Source organism: Panthera pardus, unplaced genomic scaffold (genome assembly GCF_024362965.1).
Source record: "Panthera pardus isolate Hobbes unplaced genomic scaffold, ASM2436296v1 HiC_scaffold_3, whole genome shotgun sequence".
NCBI lineage: Eukaryota > Metazoa > Chordata > Mammalia > Carnivora > Felidae > Panthera > Panthera pardus.
In genome coordinates, this window is record NW_026526876.1 from 26,629,845 (window position 1) to 26,648,709 (window position 18,865).

Sequence of the window (18,865 nt, forward strand, 5' to 3'; positions counted from 1 at the left end):
AAAGAAGGGCGCAGATCCCAGTAAGAGGGATGCCTGTGGACCAGGACAAAAGAGGCTGGAAAAGATGGTCCTGGATCAATGCCAGTCACTTTGGAAGGGGGTGGGGAGAGGTTGTGCAGGGAGAGGGGGCCACAGCGGAGTCGGGGAGGCCAACTGCGTAAAGGCTGAAATGCCTGGCGCAGAACAGCAGTCCTTAACGACCAACTGACTATGAAGGTCAAGGGAGAGCCGAGGCCAAAGATGACTTTACTGACAGAGACTAGCGTTCTAGTAGGATTATTTACAGAAAACAGCAACTTCTTGCGGCTGAAACTTCATTCAACATGTCAAAACCGATGTCGGTGTCGTGTTGAAATGCCCCACCTGGCCTTTATTAACTAGTGCCGAATCTCCCAAGTGAAAATTCACTGTAAGAACCGAATTCGCCATCTAACTGGGCATCCTACCTTGAACAGTTAAAAATCAGATTGGTCTGACTTCTAATTTTAGAAGGAATCAGGCTGACCTTCATTGCGCTGTTGCTAACTGGAGCCCGTTACCTGGGTGACTAGATTTACAATATGTCAGTATGCAAATACCATCTGCCCAAGAGGAGGAAGGAAGAAAGGCCTTCCTCCTCTGGGGGGTTGTCAGCAGTTCTGGAACTGTCTTCCTCTGGGAATGGGGCGGAGGGCAGAGAAAGAAGAGAAAGGAAAACCAGGGACGACGTGATTTTTCCAGGAGTTTGTGGTTTGCCTTGTGGACAGTCCTATAAGGCACATTATTAGGGGGCGATCTATAGGTGGGGTTGAGATTTTTTTACCTTGCTTCTGGAGGAGTGAGCAGAAAGGGTCATTGATACTACACACCCAGTGTGTCCCCAAACCCTCTGATTCAGATCCATTGCAATAGCTTAATGAAGTCTTTGAATAGATGATTCTGTCCTCCACAGCGCATTTAGGAATCTAATTTCCAATGGATAGGAGCGTATGAGCTAGATAGGGAACCTGCTGCCTTTCTTGGGTGCGCTCTCATGAAGGGTGAACTAGAAGGGGATAGTCCATTTCATTTTCCTGCACGATGGGTTGACTGGGTGAGCCGAAGGGATTTTCTCCCATAGAATCTGTATATTCAGCCCTCGTCCTGTGTGTTGTTCCAGGCTGGGGTTTAGAATCCCATTTGGAAACATTCAAATCCGAAGGCAGGCAACTTCCCTTCCTTTTCGCGAAATAACTGTCACATCAGCCGTCGGCTCCAGAAATGTCTTCCACCCACGCATTTTGTGCGTCCAAATTAGATGGACTCATTAATTTAAATTTTTACTTTAAAATCTCAGGGATTTCTGTGAGTGGGTATGCTTGTTTTAATTGCCGTGTGTCACGATGTGTGTAGGAGGAAGGCTTTCCAGGACGAGGGCTGAGAACCTTGGGCTCCTGGCTTCTAATTTTGTCCCCGCTGCTAACTCCCCCTGTGACCTCTTCTCTCCTTGCTCTCTTTGGTACTGCTGTCTCCCACCTCTTTAAAAAGCTCTTCCTAATATCAACCTGAAACTGTCAGCAGCACGGGAGGGTGAGGAAACTCACGTTCCTTACAGGGTACTTTTTCCAGCCTTATAAATAAATAACCTTTTATCTGGATGCCACACACAAGTGGCCGAGGAGATTATGCCAGAGACAGGGGACAGTGAATCCTGGAGCCAGACTCCCTGGGTTCAAATCCCAACTCACCTGCTTCATAGCTTCGGGCAAGTTGTGCAGCCTGTCTGTGCACCAGTTTCCTTATCTGTAAAATGGGGATAAAAGTACTTAACCTACCTTGGGGCACCTGGCTGGCTTAGAAGAGCATGCAACTCTTGATCTCGGGGTTGTGAGTTCAAGCCCCATGTTGGGTGTAGAGATTACTTTGTTTGTTTGTTTGTTTTGAGAGAGAGAGAGAGAGAGAGAGAGAGAGAGGGAGCAAGCCAAGGGGGGGCAGAGAAAGCGGGAGAGAGAAATCCCAAGCAGGCTCCACACTTGTAGCACAGAGCCCGATGCAGGGCTCGAACTCACAAACTGTGAGATCATGACCTGAGCCGAAAGCAAGAGTCGGACGCTTACCTGACTGAGCCACCCCGGCACCTGGGTGTAGGGATTACTTAAACATAAAAATCTTCAAAACAAAACAAAACACAAAACACTTACCTACCTCAAAGGGTTGTTAAGGATTGAAGACGTATACACAGTTTAGAACCATGCTGACCTAGAGAAGTTAGAACAGGGTGGTGGCTTTTATTTTTGTTATTATTTTATATTTTTATTATTTTATTTTATTATTGTTACTTTTTATTTTTATTATTATTATTCTGTTGTGCATCGTCAGGGCTCCTGGGAAGAAGTGACGTTTTGCTGTGGGCAAGGAAGTGTGTAGGATTTGCCTGTAGGCTGTGACCTCCCCCCCTCTTCTTGCCAAGCTAGTGCCATCTAGGCACAGGTGAAGCCTTTTTTCCCATGAGACGCCTCCTGGGTAACCGCAGACCCCGCTGCTCTGCTCCATTCCTAACTCCTTCTCCACTTTCCGTCTGTGCCACATAATCAGTAGATTTGGATGTGCTACCGCAGCTTCTAATAGTCTGTTGTGTCCAGTTTAGCTCTCCGTTGGTAATGAAAAGAGGCCATGTGGCTGGATAGTTGCCCATGGTATTTGTCCATTGGATGTGCCCACGTGTAAAATAACGGTGACGGAAGCAAAGAAAACCTTACCCTTCTGTAGCTTACTCTTGGCTTTCGAAGTCACTTGTTTGACTTTTCTTGTTTCTACAAGTAACTTAACACCTGTCACCCAAAAAGTAAGGATGACACGTTATCGGCAGGGATGTAAAATGGGGCGGCTGCTACAGAGAACAGTTTGACGGTTCCTCAGCAGGTTAAACACAGAGTTGCCATGTGGCCCAGCCGTTCCACCCCTAGGTGTCTACCCAAGAGAACTGAAGACGTGTGACCTACGTCCACACAAAGGCTGGTACACATTATGTTTATAGCAGCATTATTTATACTAACCCAAAAGTAGAAACAACCCAGATGTCTATCAGCTGAGGAATGAATGAACAAAATGTGGTGTTTCCATGCAATGGAACATTATTTGGTTTTAAAAAAAAAAAAAAAAAGGAAGGAAGGAAATACTGATATATACTATGACATGGATGAATCTTAAAAACACGATTCTAGGGGCCCCTGGGGGGGCTTAGTCGTTTGAGCTTCTGACTTTGGCTCGGGTCATGGTCTCGCAGTTCGTGAGTTCAAGCCCCACATCAGGCTCTCTGCTCTCCGCAGCGGAGCCCGTTTCAGAAACTGTCCCTGTCTCTCTTTGTCCCTCCCCTGCTTTCACTCTCCATCTCTGTCTCTCTCTCAAAAATAAATAAACATTAAAAAAATATTCTAAATTAAAGAAGTAGTCACAAAAGGCCACATGTTGAATGATACCATCGGTATAAAATATCCAGAGTAGGCATATCCCTAGAGACAGAACATACGTTGGTGGTTGATAGGAGCTGGGAGGAGGGAAGGGCGGGGTGTGACTGAAAATGTTCCGGAACTAGATAGCGGTGATAGTTGTACAGCCCTGTGAATGTACTAAAAACCACTGAATTGTGTACTCAAAAAAAAAAAAAAAGAAAAAAAAAAAGGTATGAGAAGATCTGTATAATCTATTGCCGAGTTTCAAGTCATTTCCAGGGTTACTTTTTCAAGAGTAGCTGTCACCTGAAATAGAATAAGAAGTGACTTCCTTAATTTGCAAGAAAAAAAAAAAAAGAAAAATTAAAATTACCAAGAATGGCTTTTTCACCCCAAACCTTTGAATATAAACCATACACACGTGTTATAAGTCAGTTCTCAGGACTCAAACAGTTACTTGTACACCAATGTTTGTAACAGTGTTACTCACAATAATAGCCAAAGGGTGGAAACAACCCAAATATCCATCAGCAGATGTATGGATAAACAAAATGTGGTCTATCCATGCCATGGACTATTAGTCAGCCTTAAAAAGCAATGAAATTCTGGCACTCGCTACAACATGGATGAACCTTGAAGACATTATGCCCAAGTGAAAGAAGCCGGACACAAAAGGACACACACGTGTTGTGTGATTCCACTCATACGAGGTACCTAGAATAGCCAAGTCCATACATAGAGACAGACAGGAGATTAGAGGTCATGGGGGTGGGGGGAGGAGTTGGGAGGGATTGGAAGTTGTCCGATGAGTATGGAGTTTCTTCTTGAGATGATGAAAAAGTCTGGGAATGGGTGGTGGTCGTGGTCGAACAACATCGTGAATGTGCTTAACAGCACTGAATTGTACATTTAAAAATAGTTAAAACGATGGGGCGCCTGGGTGGCTCAGTCGGCTAAGCGTCCGACTTCGGCTCAGGTCATGATCTTGCAGTTTGTGAGTTCGAGTCCCGCGTCGGGCTCTGTGCTGACAGTTTGGAGCCTGCTTTGGATTGATTCTGTGTCTCCCTCTCTCTCTGCCCCTCCCCCACTCGTGCTCCGTTTCTCAAAAATGAATAAATGTAAAAAAAAATTTTTTTTAAATAGTGAAAACAGTCGATTTTGGTAATGTATATTTTACCACAGTAAAAAAAAGGGGGGGGGTAAGGATCCTATGAAGACCAACACTTCCTGCTCCTCATTTTGTTTGTCACATTCTCTTTGCTGTCAACCCTTTGAAACTTGATACATTCTCTTTCATCCTGGCGTTGCCTTGGGGACTTGTTGGGGGGGGGGGTTGCCGAAACAAGGATACAGAGAGTCAGAAGGGCCACCGGTTGGCCTCAAAGGTGTCGGTTGATAAACTACCTCCCCAGGTCATAAGTCCAGAATGCAAGAGGAGCTCAGAAGATAAGATTTCTTAACGTAGTAATTTCTGAAATTGTACCCGATTTCCTCTGTCTTGCCTATTTCATTCACTGTCTCAGGAGAGCAGGATTTGACTGCCATTTGCCTTTCTCTATCAGTTATCTGCTTCTTTTAAGCAAGGACGAAACACCCTCAGGCTGCCATTGCCATTAACGAATAGTGCCTTCCCTGCAGCCAGCCAAGTACCCTACAAATGCCGGCTGCCTCTGGGCTACTGGTACCATGAGTGTGCAGCCTGGGGCCTCTCTTCCAAAGCGAGGTGAAGAAAGGTATTGGAACTTTCCAAACTTAGATCCCCGGTTACAACCTGGTCGTAACTCTCCCCGCATTGCTAGACAGTTCGCAGAGGCAGCTAGCACTTAAGCAAACAAAGGAGTTCGGTGACCTTCAAATGTTATTCTAGGCATGAAGTGGCTTGAATAACTCTTTCAACACAGCAAGAACTCCCATTGTTCAATTGTATATGAAGCAGCAAGTGCTTTTCTTTGCATTCAATTGCGCTTCTGTTCTCAGAAGGTCTCAAAGACACTAAAACTAATTGCTATCATTCCTGCAAGTCTATTTCAACTTTTAGCCAGTACAACAGCTTCCCTGGATGCTACTGGTCATTTTCCTAAAAGATGGATAGGTGCCACAATAGGTTTCGCAAACAGGAAAGACCCTAATTCTGGAAAGACCCCGTTGCTTGCATAGTAGACGCACCGCTCTCCCTTTGATTATGGGGCCAAAGTTAAGGAGAGGAGCACTAGCAAGAGGGAAGCAAGGAGAAGGTGCAGGATTCATTTCCCAGGACAGTTCTGTCTCAGTCTTTCCCCTTTAGGACCTTGTGATTGGCTGTGGGTTTATGTTCAGTAGTAAACACAAGTGCCTTGATCGCTTTCCTGAGGTCAGACCTGTCCCCAGACCTCTCCACTTATCTGAGTTGCAGTTGGTTTCTCAGCAAACGGTCTGATAGCTGAGATGGAAGCTTCCGCTTCTTGCAGCTCAAAGCCTTCTGTCTTCACGGCGGAGCTCGTGTGGAAACCCTCCTCTTCGCCAGAGACGAGGTCTGTCTTGTTCCTAGCTCTGCTTCCAGTGCCTCCGGGGCCTGGCACACACTGAGTGCTTGTTCAGTGCACAAGCCAGGACGGACAAGGCTCTCCAGAACCAAGGCTTGTCCCCACAACCACGGTATGGAGAAATCTCGCATTCTGCCGTGAAGGCCAGCTACCCCTGTGGCCTTGAGTTGAGTTCTAGCATGTCCTATCTTTGGTTCTTCATGGCAGTCAATAATGACTAATTCGTTCAGCTTCATATATATACACACACACACACATATATATATATTTAAAAATTTTTTTAATGTTTATTTATTTTTGAGAGAGAGAGAGAGAGAGAAAGAGAGACAGAGCTTGAGAGGGGAAGGGCCAGAGAGAGAGGGAGACACAGAATCTGAAGCAGGCTCCAGGCTCCGAGCTGTGAGCTGTCAGCACAGAGCCCAATGTGGGGCTTGAACTCACGAACCATGGGATGATGACTTGAGCCGAAGTTGGACGCTTAATGGACTGGACCACCCAGGTATATATATGTATGTGTGTGTGTATATATATATATATATATATATATATATATATATATATACCTATGTACGTGTGTGTGTGTGTGTGTGTGTATATATATGTGTATATATATATATATACACACACACACACACACACACATACATATATACAATATTAACATTTTTTAATGTTTATTTATTTTTGAGAAAGCGAGAGAGAGAGCAAGGAGGGGCAGGGAAAGAGAGGGAGACAGAATCCCAAGCAGGCTCCATGCTGTCAGCACAGAGCCCGACGCGGGGCTTGAACCCACGAACCAGGAGATCGTGACCAGAGCTGAAACCAAGAGTCGGACGCTTAACCGACTGAGCCACCCAGGTGCCCCAGCTTCTCATTTATAAACACGAGGGGATGACCCCTCCTGCTCGAGCTGATGCTCATAAAGTGGCCGATAGATGCTGCACCTTACCAGTTTGGCTATTCAATATTGGCATCAGATGAATTCTTGGGGCTAGAATACCACCCCAAAGGCGAGCCAGTGTTGGAAGGGGCAGATCAAATGTGCACTCTTGCTTTTTCCTGCACTGTGAAGAATGTAGTTACCTTCCCTTACGGGGTCAGGTAGATTACACCGAGCGTCCTGGAAATGATTTGCAGTCTTGTGGCAGCCACGGGTTGCAGACTTCTGCTTGCACCAGCATAAAGCCTATCCTGAGCCCGTCCCTTGGCGTTAAATTGCTCTATTTCTATTCAGTTGGGTCCAAAACTTAGGACAGGTTAAGCATCGGTGTATGATGCTATTTCTATGAGTTCGTCACAAAAGATTTTTTTTTTTTTTTGAATTAAAGTCCATCACCCAGCTCCTTCTTAAATCTTTTTATCAGCTTTTTCATTCCTGCACCCTGGCATAATGACACAGGTATTCCGTAAACAAGACACCTCAGAGGGCTGCTTATAAAAATCCAGGAGAAAAGATAAATATGCGATGATGCACTGATATCTTGAAAATATGAGCTGCAAGTTTGTATTTTCCTTGTGGGATCGGATATTGGTTTTCGTGGTTTATTGACCTGGCAGGGAGATCTGACGAAACACCGGAGAACCTTACACCTTTGTTTTTTGGTTTTTTTTTGAAAAAACTTGTCTCCTTGTCTGCTTGGAGAAATCTGGACATTGAATCACGGAGTCAGAAAGACTAAGGGGTTGGCAGCCGTGTCCTTGTGGAACCCAAGTCAGATTCAGCCCTTGGTAGCAAAAGCACGCACTACCTTTCCAAAAGGAAAGGATTTGGAATTGGTCTTGCTGTAGAGTTGCTCTCAGTCGGAGCCCCAGGCTGACTAGCAGATGGAGGGGGAGGGTCATGAATCGAGACGGTCCTTTCTCAATAAGGAGCTGGTGTTTTCATGGACGCATGTTAGGGATGGGGGGGATCAGCATGCATTTTGTATTTAATCATTCTTTCTGGACTGTCAGGGTCTTTGCAAGTCGTCATAGTCAAACCGTGTTACTTGGGAGCATCGTTACTGTGAACCCTCCAGAATGCCAATATCAAGGACTTTTAACTCAGGGCACCTGGGTGGCTCAGTCGGTTAAGCGGCCAACTTCATCTCGCAGTTCATGAGTTGGAGCCCCAGGTCAGGCTCTGTGTCGACAGCTTAGAGCCCGGAACCAGCTTCAGATTCTGTGTGTGTGTGTGTGTGTGTGTGTGTGTGTGTGTGTGTGTGTGTGTGTGTCTGTCTGTCTCTCTGTGCCCCTCCCCTGTTCATGCTCTGTCTCTCTCTCTCTCAAAAATAAATAAACATTAAAAAATAACAATGAGGGGCGCCTGGGTGGCTCAGTCGGTTGAGCGTCCGACTTCGGCTCAGGTCACGATCTCGCGGTCCGTGAGTTCGAGCCCCGCGTCGGGCTCTGGGCTGATGGCTCAGAGCCTGGAGCCTGCTGCCGATTCTGTGTCTCCCTCTCTCTCTGCCCCTCCCCCGTTCATGCTGTGTCTCTCTCCGTCTCAAAAATAAATAAACGTTAAAAAAAATTTTTTTAAATAACAATGATAAAGACATTTAACTCTAGGCCATCACGAGCCAGACAAGTAACCAGCAGGGCAGGAATCGGGCATTCATGCAACATTGTCTCTGAGAGAAGTCCTTTTCTAAAGTTCTCCCGTTGGCACAGCCCAGCACCCTCAAATTAGCGTCCAAACCAAAGATCCATCAAATGTAAAAGTCCCTGTCCTTAAATATTTTTTTTTTCATAGTGAAAAAGACAGACTCTCTGTTAGATGGCCACCGTGAGGTAGGAAGCAGGTGGGAGCCACACTCACTGAAGAATGACACGTTCCCAGGCTTTTTTGAGAATTGGGATGAGGGGGGCACCTGGGTGGCTCAGTCGGTTCAGCGTGCAACTCTTGATTTCCACTCAGGTCATGGTCTCTTGGGTCGTGGATTCGAGCCGGGTGTCGTGCTCTGTGCTGATGGGGCTGAGCCTGCTTTGGATCCTCTGTCTCCCTCACGCTGTCCTTCCCACGCTCACACATGCGCTCACTCTCTTTCTCAAGAGATAAACATTAGGGGCGCCTGGGTGGCTCAGTCGGTTGAACGTCCGACTTCCGCTCAGGTCACGATCTCACAGTCTGTGAGTTGGAGCCCCGCCTCGGGCTCTGTGCTGATGGCTCAGAGCCTGGAGCCTGCTTCCGATTCTGTATCTCCCTCTCTCTCTGCCCCTTCCCCGCTCATGCTCTGTCTCTCTCTGTCTCATAAATAAATAAAAACATTAAGAAAAAAGAATTAAAAAAAAAAAGATAAACATTAAAGAGGAAAAGGGCGGGGGGTGGGTATATAGGTGATGGGGATGAAGAGGTGTACTTGTGATGAGCACCGGGTGACGTACGAAGTGTTGAATCACTCTGTTGTATACCTGGAGCTAATATTACACTACGCGAACTAACTGGAACCTAAATTAAGACATTTAAAGGAAAAGGATTGTCGTGGAATAGACCTCACATACAATTCACCGTCTTGACCATTTTTTTTTTTAATTTTTTTTTAACGTTTATTTATTCTTGAGACAGAGAGAGACAGAGCACGAACGGGGGAGGGTCAGAGAGAGAGGGAGACACAGAATCTGAAACAGGCTCCAGGCTCTGAGCAGTCAGCACAGAGCCCGACGCGGGGCTCGAACTCACATACCGCGAGATCGTGACCTGAGCTGAACTCGGCCGCTTAACCGACTGAGCCACCCAGGCGCCCCCGTCTTGACCATTTTTTAAGGGTATGGTTCAGTGGCATTGAGTGCACTCACAGGGCTGTGCGACCATCACCACCGTCTGTCTCCAGGACGGTTCTGTCTTCCCATTACACACTGACTTCCCATCCTCCCTTGCAACTGCCATCCTACTTTCTGTCCCTGTGAAGCTGACTACTTTGTAAGTGGAAGTTCCCGGGCTTTTTTATATTTGGGAAGTGTTCGATCTGACGACCATCTAAGAAAATTTTTACAGAAAGAAGAGCTCGTCTTGGGCAAAGGGTCCGATCTTCTTTGGTTTTTGCGTCGTACGGGCGTGTGGCAATGCCCTGTTCTCATGCGTGTCCCTCACAGAGCCGTGGCATAACAGGGAAATGGGCAAAACAGATCTCAAGACCCAGCCAGATGCATTGCCCAACAGAAGGAGCAGTAACTACGGCGGTTTGGGTACAGTTTTACATTTTACGAGGCATTTTAATTTGTAAGTTTCTTCTCACTTGATTCTCACCATGGCCCGTGAGGTATTTTGGTAGTCCCATTCTAATGATAAGAAACTGTGGCTCAGATAAGTAAATTGTCCAAGGTTACAAAGCTAATCAAAGGCAAAATCAGGACTTCAGCTCCGGGTTTCGATTTTAAAACCCCAGTGCTTTCCACCATAGCACGCGGTGAGCAATTATCACCTCTCTAGAGGTCCAGGTAATCGCCAGTCCTCAGAAAAGGGAACCTTCGGGGCACCTGGGTGGCTCAGTCGGTTGGGCATCTGACTTCAGCTCGGGTCATGATCTCACAGCTTATGAGCTCGCGCTCCACGTCTGGCTCTGGAGCCTGCTTTGGATTCTGGTTCTCTCTCTCTCTCTATCAAAAATAAACACTAAAAAAAAAAAAAGAAGAAGAAGAAAAGGGAAGCTTCTCCAAATGTATCCCTAATTGTCCGTGTTCCACTTAGTTAGCTTGGAAACGCATGGAAACGCTTTCCTGACCAGCCAGCCTCAACGAGTCTCAGTGCAGCCTAATGGCTTGAGCCTCAGACCCCATTGATCTAGATCAGGGTCTAGACCAGCACGTCCGACAGAGATATGTGAGCCACAAATGCAAGCCGCAGTGGTTTCAATTGAAAGTGGTTTAAAATTTTTCTAGTAGCCACATGAAAGTGAGAAGAAACAGGTGAAGTTCATTTTGAGAATGGATTTCAGTTACCCAGTATATCCAAGCCACTATCATTTCAATATGTAATCAACATAGAAATTAGGGGTAAAAACATTTGTTGTTGTTGTTGTTACCAAGTCCGCCAAATCCAGTGTGCATTTACGCTTACAGCAATCCCAAGTCAGATGCTAAATTTTCATCGGTGGCATCTGATCTGAATTTAAATTTCATAAAAATTTCCAGTTGAAAAAGTAGATTCCCATGCCCAAGGTGTTTCGACCTTGTGTAAAAGTTTTCTAATAGCTGAATCAAGTGTCAGTTTGAGGTTTTTTTTTTTAACACTTATTTATTTTTGAGAGACAGAGCGTGAGCAGGGGAGGGGCAGAGAGCGAGAGGGAGACACAGAATCCGAAACAGGCTCCAGGCTCTGAGCTGTCAGCACAGAACCTGACGCGGGGCTCGAACTCACAGTCCGTGAGATCGTGAGCTGAGCCGAAGTCAGACGCTTAACTGACTGAGCCACCCAGGCGCCCCTGTCAGTTTTAAATTTCTATTTTTTAATTTTTATTTATTTATTTATTTTTATATTTATTATTTATTTATTTATTTATTTATTTTTAGAGTCAGACAGTAAATATTTTCAACTTTGCCAGGCCATGCAGTCTGTGTTGAAAGTACTCAATGCTACTGCCGTGCGGCGAAAGCCACAGAATGAACGAGTAGTGCCGTGTTCCGTTAAAACTGTATTTAACAGCAACCACAACCACAACCGCAACTTCATTGAACAAACAAGAAACAGCCCACACGGTTTGCCGACCGCTGGTCCAGAACATTGTCCCGGTGCCTTAGCTGTGCTATGGATTACAGAAAACAGTCAGCTCTAGACCCTAGTTTTCCGAGGCGGTGAAAAGCTAGACTCATTGTATCTCCCTTCCTGTGTGCAATTACAATTTTGGCACCACTTGGTGTGGAGCTCGCAGGGCACCTGAAGATAAAACATCTCAGACTCTCTTTTCGGCGGGCTCTTTGCACATCATAAGGCAGTTGCTTCGAGGTCCACGTGTTGAGAGTGGAGAAAGCTGGAAGCGTTTTGACAGAGCATTTCCAGTGATGTGAATCCCGTGGGAAAGTCCCAAGAATGCCAAATTGTATCACCCCCTGCTCGTTCCTCTTTCCACACTGCCAGAGCGGAGACAGGAATTGCGCCCATTTCACAGCTGGAAAAACTACATGGTATCATGTTAAGTCAGAGGGCCAGACGTTTCCCCGTGGTTATGTGGTTATGTGGCATTTATCGATTTTGATCGTAAAGGCAAAAGCACGTGTAAATTCTGATTCCTGGGCTGGGGCTTTGATGTCCCGAGTCATATCTTTGGGGAATAACTCCATTCAGAGTGGGTCATGTGTATTACAAAGGGTTGCCCCCCTTTTCCCATCTTGATATTTAGGAATGGTATTGAGACCAATGGAGGAAGAGAAAGGGGACAGGAAGGGACGAGACAGGGATTGGTTGGAAAATGACAGCTGCTTGGTTGGTGCTTTAGGGTGGGGATATATGAGAGCCTGGCCTCGCAGAGATCTCTGAAGTGCAGCACTGGCGGTGGGGGGGTGGCGGGGGGTGGGGGTGCAATGTAGTGAAAAATCATAGCTCGGGGTTCTCCTGAGCCTAAAACTTTGGGTCCAGTAATTCTGGCAAGGAGGACATTTCAGGTGTTGGTGGTGCTCAGTTAATAAACTATATACCCAGAGGTTCTGGCTCGGGGTCACCTTTTCTAAAGTCAAGATTTGAGGTCGAACTATATTGAGTCACTTGACTGTGCCCAGTCGGAGAGTTTGCAATAGGACAGACTGAGAAAAACCCTTGGCTTCCCCAGACACGTTTGTGCCTTTTCTTTTTTTTTTTTATGTTTTATTTAAAAAAAATTTTTTTTTAATATATATTTATTTTTGAGACAGAGAGAGACAGAGCATGAACAGGGGAGGGGCAGAGAGAGAGGGAGACACAGAATCCGAAACAGGCTCCAGGCTCTGAGCTGTCAGCACAGAGCCCGACACGGGGCTCGAACCCACGGACCGTGAGATCGTGACCTGAGCCGAAGTCGGACGCTCAACCGACCGAGCCACCCAGGCGCCCCATGTTTGTGCCTTTTCTTAAACTGTGCAGCTCTATCAAACTTGTGGCACTGTGTGCAAGTGAGAAGGATCTGAATCCCCATGATTTTTTTGGTTTTTTTTTTGACAATAGAGATCATTATTTGGGGTAGCTGTTCCAATGACGGCTCACACGGAGGCTCAGCCCTGCAGCACAGAGCTGTCTGGAATCGTGATTGCCTGTAATGATGATTACCCAGACTCTGGAGTTAGAACAACAGATCTTACGAAGTTGGAGCTTACTTCCTCCACAAGTCCGTATGTGAGCACAGTTTAAACAACCTGGGTCTCTCACATGGTATCAGGCTTTGGTTATTCGGCTTCTGAAATAGCAAAGTTCACAAGCGATGGAACTCATCCATCACTTCTTCCAAAATCATGGTGAGGCCCAGGTGTGTTAAAGCAATTCACCTGTCAGAGAAACAGAGGCTGAAGGTGGGTAAAGAAGAAACAGTAGACCTGTGGTCATGTCCCAGCTCTGCCACCTAGAAGCCACGTGGCCCCGGAGAAAGTCACCCCTCTCTCGAGACTCAGTTTCCTAATTTGGAAGTCATCGTGAGCATGAAGTGATCGGATCTGTTATCAGTTCACTGGCTTTAAAAGTCTTAAGAGTCCTTCTGAATCTTTGGATTTGCAGCCTTCATTTGACAAAGTTTGTTTGGAGACAGTGATGCGGAAGGTGGTATTTTCACTAAACTAGGGATGGAGCCTTGCAAAAAAAATGGTATTCAGGAGGAAAGAAAAGACGGGTCCCCTAAAGATGGAACATTTTGGCTTCAGTACCATCAGGTACCCCATAAGTGCTGTGAATGCCTTCGCCGAATTTGCCCCAGTGGCTCTCAGCATTCAGTGTGCATCCGAGCCCGGTCCCCAACTGCCTCTTCCCCAAGGGTCTGGATGTCAAAGCACCGGAATGGCCTGGGATCCAACATTTTGAGGAACATGTCTGCCGACTTTGAGATCGATGGTTCAGGGACCATCTCTGTCCTACCCTCTACCGCGTCACTGAGAAACTGCTCGGTGCATGTGTCTGCGAGTTAATTTGTGGCTTTAAAAACAACGGCAAAACCTGTGCTTCTGGATGGCCCAGCTCAGACGGTCACAACCAGCAGAGCAGGCCTGCTTTGCTTGGGAGGGAAAGGCGCGACAGCCGCCGAACCCTTGGCCATCTCCGCGTCTGGCCTTGAGTGTCCCGCCACCCCCAGTAATGTCACCTACTGCATCCAGCGTCTGTCGGTCGCCCCCAGACTGACGTTATCTTAGTGAGCTAAGGCTGGTGTCTGCCCCGCAGTGGCTCGTTCAGGAGCCACTGGAATGATCAATGAGGCTGAGCAGACGGGCCCTTCTCTGGCCACTGGTGAATCAGCTGCCGGCCGCCTCGGCCCGTTCCCGTCTCCACAGAGCAGAAGCGCTTGAACCAGGGACGGCTCTTCTGTGTCAGGCATTGTCCTTAATGCAATGCATTCTTCACATGTGAGTGGGCTGGAGCTCCTGAAGACATGCGCCTTCTGCCAGACCCCTCCCCCACCCCCAACTAAAGCCCTTGGTGGCCTTTGGTTTTTGTTTTTACTTTAAAAAGTTTGTTTATTTATTGTGTGAGAGAGAGAGCACAAGCTGGGGAGGGACCGAGAGAAAAGCGAGAGAATCCCAGGCAGGCTCCGCACGGCCAGCGCAGAACCTGGCACGCGGCTCGAACCCACCAACCGCGAGCCCAAGTTGGACGCTTACCCGACTGAGCCACCCAGGCGCCCCTTTACCGTCTTCCTTCTTTAAAGAGCCGTAGTAAGTCTTTATGAGCAAAAGTAAGAGCCAGAGTTACTAAGGGGAAGCCAGGTCAAACTTCTGATTGAAAATAAACTCAAAGATTGATTTTATCTTTGATGTTTCTCTCTCCCCTTCCTGTGTTTCTCCTCAGCATCCCCTCTTCCCCCCCGGGTGTGCACAGCACGTGCACGCATGTACGCACATACACGCTCATGTGAAAAGCATTTTAAGTGCGGATCATCCTGGGGAGGCGTATGGCACAGAATCGTGGCACTGCCCTTTGAGGAGACCCAGCCTGCCGTTCCCATTGTCATGGTTACTGGCCTGGCCCCCAGGGCTGGTCTCAGACCAGAGGCTTTCAGCTCGTCTTCACACTCCCCTCCCTGCACCTGCCTCACAGCGAAAGAGGGACCTTCGGAGGTGTGTGTCTTCTCAGCCTTAGAATTGACCGCACTGTTGATTTGTCCGATTCATCTGCCCCCTTAATTTAAAATCTGTTTCTCTCTCTTAGGCACACAGATAGGAGACCTACAGCCCTGCCGGCCTGGGCTCTTTGGGGAACAACCCAGAACAACCCACCATTATTTTGCTACAGACCCAAGCCCCTTTTCCCCATCCCAGGGGCCTTGATGATAGTGACACAGTGTGTGTTGTTTTCACACCAAATCTGCCCAAAGGACCACAGCATCCTGTCTCCTGGCTCTGAGCAGACATCCTTTTTGCAAAAGGCATTTGACCCCCTCCTCCCTCTCTCTCTCTCTCTCTCTCTCTCTCTCTCTCTCTTCTCCATCAAATTAGTTTTGCCATGTGGAAAGTACACAGGGGGAAGAAATGCCTGTTGGCCCTGGGGTTTTCAGAGAGGCAGGAAGGAGAGTGGAACAGTTGAAAAATGCAGACAGGGCAGAGAATGTTCCCATTGTATGTTGCTCCTTATTATCATTTTCCTGTAAGTACACGTGGCTTCTGGGAACCTCAGGCTGGAAGGCTCCACACTGTGGGTGCAATTGGATAAGAAAGAGTTAAAGACTCTGTAGATTCGCCTCTTTGCGGATCAGTCCGTAGACTACAGGTTCCATTCTTGGTGGGGCTCCGTCATCTGGAGTTTGCTAAAGCTTCGAGGTGATTCTCATGTCCAGCCACTCTTGAGAACTGCAGATCTAGGGGACAGAGAACTCCAGGAGAGTTTGAGACAGATGACGGAAGAGATAGGTGACATCTAGTCCACTTCTGCCCGGCAATGCAGTTAATTAGGCAGAGAAGGGACAGAAATAACACGTCCTGGCCTGTTTGTTGCCAAACAAAATCGGACTTTAGCACCATTTAACCCTGTAGGGCTGATGCTCCGTACCTCCCCCCCACCCCCCCTCCCCGCCGCTTAGTCTGCCAGCCACCCCGGCAAGCATCACCAGGGTGATGTAGAACATTCACAGGAACACGCCGTATCTACACTCTACTCACAACTGGTTCTCCTCCCCGCTCCGGAGGAAAAACAACACCAGGCCCATGTGTCTGCCTTCTTTTCTGGCAGAAAGTGCTGACCATAGTTGCTTGCCACGCCGTGGAAGTTGGGGGGGTGGGGGAATGTTTTCGAAGGCAAGCGGCGGGGCTGACCTTTCTCTCACTGTGTGTTTTGTAGTACAAAATCGGACAGCTGTACATGATCAGCAAGCACAGCCACGAACAGAGCGACCGAGGAGAAGGGGTGGAGGTCGTCCAGAATGAGCCCTTTGAGGATCCTCACCACGGCAACGGGCAGTTCACCGAGAAGCGGGTGTATCTCAACAGGTAAATCACGGCAGCCGGCCATCCACCTGCAGGCTCTCCCACGCCACCCCACGGCCGAGCTGGGGGCGGTGTGTGGGATAAAAAGGTGACCTGAAAAGTCACTACCTTTGCCCGCTCCATCCACCAGTCTCGTAGCTTCTCCAAAACAGAGTCCCCTGCCTTCGGCAAGAGAGTCCCCTGCCTTCGGCAAGAGAGTCCCCAACTGCATTTTCATGAGGAGGGGCTTTCCTCTTCCATTTCCCACCCTCTGGATGACATGTTAAGATGAAATTTGGTCTAAGGGATTACAGAGCTTTGTCTTCTACCCCTGGTTTGGTGTTAGCAGCGGGAAAGAGACGGCTTTGCCTGAGGGTTGTAGAGACGTGTCAAAGACGCAGTGTGCCATTGGGGTCTTGACTTGGTAAGCGTTCTCGTTCCTGCCAGGTGACCACGCGGGTGTTCACAAAGGGAACTGACAATGAACACTTGTCGTTGCTTCTTTGGAAGGGTAAATAAGCAAGGATCATAACCCAGCCCTCATCGGGACAGCCGTTTCTGCTTTGCAAAGCGTATTCTTTAATCTCTTGCTGTTTTCTTACCATTAATGGCATAGTTGATTATCGGGGCTCGTCTGATCTTCTCCCCACCCAGTACCCATTTCCAGCCCGTTTTCTTCCATTTTTTTCTCTTCCAGGTCAGGACATTTGTATACTCACTGGAAATATATTTTGTTGGAATTAACTGTCTGCTCCAGTGAACCAGTGGATGACTGGTTTGGTCTTTGCTACCATTTCTGTGCATACTCTTTACCCCCACCTACGGCTCCTCCTGTTGGCCCCGATGTGATTATTCAGAAAGCATTTCCAACGTAATAACTGGACAGCGCCCCAGTTTATTCACTGATACTCGTGAATATTTATCCATTCTTTGTGCCTTGACCATGAGACATTTCTGAGAGGAGCCACACTGGGACTCTGCCATGCCCACATGGCCTCCACCTTCCAGCAAGCTCAAGTGGACTATTCCTTCTCGATGGGTGCATTTGGGTCCTGTCACTACGGTGTATGGAAATCTCTCAGGCCGATATCCTGACAGTGAAGGCCATGGGCTGATTAAACTGACATGTTTTAATCTACCCAGGGATGCAGTATCAGGGAATTCCCGAGTCACGATGAAATGCAAATGAGATTGATCTTATTCATCTATTAGGAGCTGTGAATTCGCAGGATTTGGAACCAGTTCAGCCTCCAGCCAGCTGCCGATTTGCAAGAGTAGCTGAGCCCTGGGACTGGCCTGGGGATGACTTCCTTACAGAGACCGGTTTCTCAATGTGCTGCTTTGGCATTCTTAGTGTGGAGGGTGAAAATCAAATACTGAGCAGGAATCACCTGTGTAGAGCAAAGAGGAGTGAGCGTGATGTAAGAAAATAGATACAGACCTATGGAAAATTCCATTCCTTGGCAGACAATTGCCTTTTCCTAAATTATTGCTTAGGAAATGTTCCCTACATACCAAATTAAAAAAAAAAATTAGAAAACTTCATATCTGGGGTATCTCGGTTGGCTCAGCAGGTTGAGCATCCAACTCTTTTTTTTCTTTTTTAATTTTCTTTTTTTTTAAATTCACATCCAAATTACTTAGCATATAGCACAACAATGATTTCAGGAGTAGATTCCTTAATACCCCTCACCCATTTAGCCCATCCCCCCCCCCCAACCCCTCCAGTAACCCTCTGTTTGTTCTCCATATTTAAGAGTCTCTTATGTTTTGTCCTCCTCCTTGTTTTTATATTATTTTTGTTTCCCCTCCCTTATGTTCATCTGTTTTGTCTCTTAAATTCCTCATAGGAGTGAAGTCATATGATATTTGTCTTTCTCTGACTGATTAATTTCGCTTAGCATAATATCCTCCAGTTCCATCCACGTAGTTGCAAATGGCAAGATTTCATTCTTTTTGATCCCCGAGTAATACTCCATTGTATATGTACACCTCATCTTCTTTCTCCATTCATCCATCGGTGGACATTTGGGCTCTTTCCATACTTTGGCTATTTTCGATAGTGCTGCTATAAACATGGGGTGCATGTGTCCCTTTGAAACAGCACACCTGTATCCCGTGGATAAAGACCTAATAGTGTAATTGCTGGGTCATAGGGTCGTTCTATTTTTAGTTTTTTGAGGAACCTCCATGCTGTTTTCCAGAGTGGCTGCACCAGTCTGCATTCCCACCAGCAGTGCAAGAGAGATCCTCTTTCCCCGCATCCTCGCCAACATCTGTTGTTGCACAAGTTGTTAACGTTAGCCATTCTGACAGGTGTGAGATGGTATCTCAGTGTGGCTTTGATTTGTATCTCCCTGATGATGATTGATGTTGAGCATTTTTTCATGT

At 47.1% G+C, this 18,865-nt stretch overlaps 1 protein-coding gene across 8 annotated transcripts in view; it reads left to right on the top strand.

Moving 5' to 3' along the window:
- PITPNC1 (phosphatidylinositol transfer protein cytoplasmic 1) overlaps positions 1–18,865 on the top strand; it is a 267,954-nt gene that overhangs the window by 119,585 nt on the left and 129,504 nt on the right. For all 8 annotated transcript variants that reach the window (XM_053892263.1, XM_053892267.1, XM_053892271.1 and 5 more), the window contains one exon: positions 16,350–16,498. In XM_053892263.1, coding sequence (XP_053748238.1) covers positions 16,350–16,498 — 149 coding nt within the window. The remainder of the gene's footprint in view (positions 1–16,349; positions 16,499–18,865) is intronic.